General features: G+C 60.3%; 1 protein-coding gene across 1 annotated transcript in view; it reads right to left on the bottom strand.

Annotated features, from left to right (window-relative positions):
* The window catches only part of ARHGAP23 (Rho GTPase activating protein 23), a 77,284-nt gene that overhangs the window by 46,697 nt on the left and 26,330 nt on the right, over window positions 1-4,257 (bottom strand). Inside the window, exon 2 of the mRNA XM_007465138.1 lies at window positions 268-429. Within this exon, the coding sequence (XP_007465200.1) occupies window positions 268-429 (162 nt within the window). The remainder of the gene's footprint in view (window positions 1-267; window positions 430-4,257) is intronic.

The following is a 4,257-nucleotide window of genomic DNA, read 5'->3' as shown; positions in this document are numbered from 1 at the left end:
GGGGGGGGGGGGGGGGGGGCATCCCGGCTCCCCCACCTCTAGCTCCTTGCCCCGAGCCAGCCACAGCCCCTTCTCCTGAGAAGACTGAGCCCAGAGCGGGTGGGGGCTTGTCTACGATCACCCCACACAAATGACCCAGGCAGGGCTGCCCCTGCCTCTCGGTGACCCTCTTGTCCAGGCCACAGAAGCACCGGAGAGGGGACAGCACAAAGGAATCCCCCCTGAAAGCTCTCCCAGGCCAGGCCGGCAGGGGCACAGGACTTGTACCTTCAGGCTGCAGTGCACAGCGGACTCAGGCGGGTACACGATGAAGTGACGTAGGGTGAAGCCAAAGCCGTCCTGGAGGCTTTTGTGCAGCAGCAGTGTCCTCGGGCCCTGCCAGGGGAGGGGGCGCCCGGGAAAGCACCCATCTCTTGGGCCCAGTGGCAGCTGTGGGAGCACAGGGAGCCAGGGTGAGACGCCAGTCTGCACACTGCCTCCTGCAGCCCAGAGGACCTGGGGGGCTGCCAGGTGCACGGACCCTCTTGCGCCCTGACCGACCCCCTGCTTTCCCCTTCCTCCTTCCCTTCCCCCCTCATCAGCCCAACAGCTTCTTCCTTCTTTCTTGCCTCAATCCCCTCACAACACCTTTGTGTCCAGGGAAGTAACAGTGCAGCGAGCCACGGGTCCATTCAATTCAGTTCGGCCAACATTCACTGACTCTGGACACACAGCCTTCCTGCCTGGGAAGTGCCTGCCGCTGTCTGAGCTCATTCCCGCCTGCTGCCCAATCTCACACATGCACACACGCACACACATGCAGACACAGGCCCATCCATACACACTCATGCAGACAGGACACATCACAAACACCCAGACAAGCACACTCATGTGGCAAAGGTGCACAGACACACCGATGAGCAGAGACACGCTCACTCAGGTAGACACACAGACACACGCACACAGCACACACAGGCGCAGTGAGACTGGCACACACGTGCATCCTTCAGGAGCAGCAGCAGGAACAGGTGGGGGACTGTGAACCACAAGGGAGTGGACTGGACATCAGAGAGTCCACTGAAGGGACTGAGGCTCGGAGCCCAGCCCAGAGGCCTGGCTGGTTCACCGGAACTGAGTGGAGAACCGGGTGGGGGCGGGGCGCACGTGCATCCTTCAGGAGCAGCAGCAGGAACAGGTGGGGGACTGTGAACCACAAGGGAGTGGACTGGACATCAGAGAGTCCACTGAAGGGACTGAGGCTCGGAGCCCAGCCCAGAGGCCTGGCTGGTTCACCGGAACTGAGTGGAGAACCGGGTGGGGGCGGGGCGGGGAGACACACTCCGCTGCCCTCTGGCCGCTGCACCGCACCGGAATACTTGGGACTCCCCAAGATGACAGGGCAGAGGGTGTCTGAAGACAAGGGTTTGGGGGCACACGGGTCTGTTTCTGAGGCAAGAGGGAAAAGAGAAGGATAGTGCCTGAGAGGGGGCTCCCTTCAGGTGCCCTGCTCAGACACAGAGAGGGAAAGTGGGTGACAGGAGGGTGTCTGATGGGTACACAGGGAGACAGACGGCAGACTGGAGGACATGGGAGCCACGGACAGGCTGCCTAGTGAAAAGCCAGGAGGGCTCCCTCGGGGGCTCTTTAACCCCTGATCTGGGGCAGCATAACCTACCTGGTGCCCCTAACCCAAACCCCTCAAAGGGCAAGAAGCCCCTCCCCCACCCTCAACAGTCCTCACCCCCTCATTCCTCCTTGGCACCAGGCAGGAGCCTTCAGCTGCGGGAAGACAGGTGCGGCTGGGTGCAGAGGGATGAAGCCCATCGGTTTCGGGATGAGGGGCTCCCACTTCACTACTAAGTTCCCCTGGCTTCCCCAGCTCGAATCCGCCACTCAAATGTACTGGTACTGAGAAGTCCCTGCATGCATCCATCCACCCTCCTGCTCACACATCCGGCAGAAACAGCAGGTCCTGTGCCCAGACCTAAGCTAGGGATTCCTGCGTGGGGTGGGAGGCTGGGCTGCATGGGGCGGGAGGTTTGGGGAGGGGATATCCTCAAATCTCAGAAGATTAAAGGAAAACGCAACAGAGGCAATAGGCTTACTTGATACAGTCCCAGAGGACACAGCCAGGTGGAAGATACGAGGAGGCCGAGTGAAGCTCTGGGCCAGGGAGACCACTCTATGATCACATACATCTGCAAAGCGACCTGGATGAGGCTGTGAGTTCTCTGTCCTCACAAGGGTCCAAGCAAAAGCTGGACAACCCCCATCCAGGAGGCCTTAGGAGGACTTAGCTGGGATTCTGGCATCGGGCAGGAGGCCCAGTGATGGCCCCTCAGCTCCTTCCACTTGTGGCTATAGTCTGGACTCTCCCACTGAGCCCCACACCCCCATGGGGGTCTGAGGAGCCCAGAGGAGAAAATTCTCTGGGAATTCTGCTGAGGTCTGAAATCCCCTGGATTTCCTATCTCTACAGACCTGGCAAGGAACTGATCAGGGAGGGAAGAGGGCCTCAGGGGACCCTCCACTGCCCCCTCCTACCAAAATCCCTGCTGTTCCCCAGTGTGGAGTGCCTCCCCTGCATGCCCTCCACCCGGGCTCTGGGCTGAGGCTGTTCACAGCCTATTGTTTTGCTGGTGTCCTGGATTAAGGTTTAAGCCACCAGCTGCCCCAGTGACGAGAAGTGGCTGGGACAGGTCCCCGCACGTCCCCCACCTTTCCCCCAGCACACATCCTGACTGGAGCTGCCAGCTGCCTGGGGGTGCCACTCCCGGGGGGGCGGTTGGGGCGGTTGGAGGAGGGGCCTGTAATCCAGGGCAGTGGGCGTGCCTTTCTCTCTCAGGTCCTCTCCTCACCCAGGCACCACCGGTGCCCCCTCCCTTAGCTCTACCTCTTCCTTTCCTCCTTTCCTTCCTTCCACTGCTCCTTCCCCCAACCCTGCCAGTGAGGTTCCTGAGAATGTCAGTGTGGTAATCCCCCGCCACAGCTACCACACCCCTGCCTGAAGAGGAGACACTGAGGCCCCCATAAGTGGCCAGACTTCGCCGCTCTCCTGTGGGAAACTCTTCCTTAGTTTTAACGTCAGTCCTTCACTCTGTTATACACGCATGTTTCCTCTCCTGTCCTCCCCTCCAATCTGGGACAATACTGGGTCTTGCTCTCGTCTTGAAGGGGAGGGAGGTGACAGATGCAGAAATAGAGAAGGGAGCAGCAATGATTAGATTGGGAAGAGGTACAGTTTACACACATCCCCAACTCTGCTGTCGGAGGTAGGCACAGAGACAAGGGGAAGGCGAGTGAGAGGCTTCAGAAGACATAGGGAAATCACTGATTAATGCTCCCAGGCCCAGATCTATTTCCAAACACTCCCACTCTCATGTCAGGAAAGAAAGAGACATCCAGAAATACAACTGATGGTGGGGGAAGGGCAGGTGACCCCAGGGCCACAAATTAGATAGAACTGGACACGTGGTGGGTTGGCAACACCAGGAACTAGAACCCAGGAGTCCTGCTCCTCCCCTCCCCCAGAAGCATAAAGAGGAGTGCAGGGAGTGCAGCTTTCATGCTGGGCATGGCGCCCACTGTGACTCACACCCTACCAGCCTGGTCGATCCCGGACATCAGAAATGCTGTCCCCACCCCCCTCTCCAGCCCTGTCAGTCCTCACCCTGAGATCACTCATTACCTGCTGGGGCCCATTCTGCCACCTCAGCCTCCTTGGCTCGCTTGAAAACCCTTGTGTGTCTCTGCGCCCAGGTCCCCTACCAGGGAGACGGCAGAGTGATGCCCCTCCTGCTTCATTAGGGTACCCCTGCATGGTTCTGACTCAGGGTAACTGCCAGCCCAAACTCTGCAGGATTCGATGTCCTGGCATCTCTTCAAACAACCCTGGTCCCTTCCATCCTTCCACCGCCTATGAACCAAGAGGCTTGAGCCCACTGGAGGCCACCAGCAGACTGAGGGTTGTAATCCGGCACCCCTGGAAAAGCTCTCAGCCACGAGCCTGCCGCTCTCACCTGCATCTCTCCAGCTTCTCACTCACTCTCCACTCCAGAGGGGATCGGTCCCCAAGCGCAGGGCGCACACAGCTCAAGGAACGCAGGGAGTTTGTGGCCCGGTCCCACCCACCGGGGCGAGGCCTGCCCGGACCCCTACCCCTGCCTGCGACCCCGTTGGCCCCCCGAGGCGCTCACCCTGGCCGGGCGCTGCCCGGGCGCGCGGCGGTCGCTGTGGCTGAGGCAGGGCAGCCAGAGGCAGCGCGGCTCCGGGGCGCTG

This window comes from Lipotes vexillifer, unplaced genomic scaffold (genome assembly GCF_000442215.2).
Source record: "Lipotes vexillifer unplaced genomic scaffold, Lipotes_vexillifer_v1.1 scaffold591, whole genome shotgun sequence".
NCBI lineage: Eukaryota > Metazoa > Chordata > Mammalia > Artiodactyla > Lipotidae > Lipotes > Lipotes vexillifer.
The sequence above is the reverse complement of the archived record's forward strand: the minus strand, read 5'-3'. Positions and strand labels throughout refer to the sequence as shown.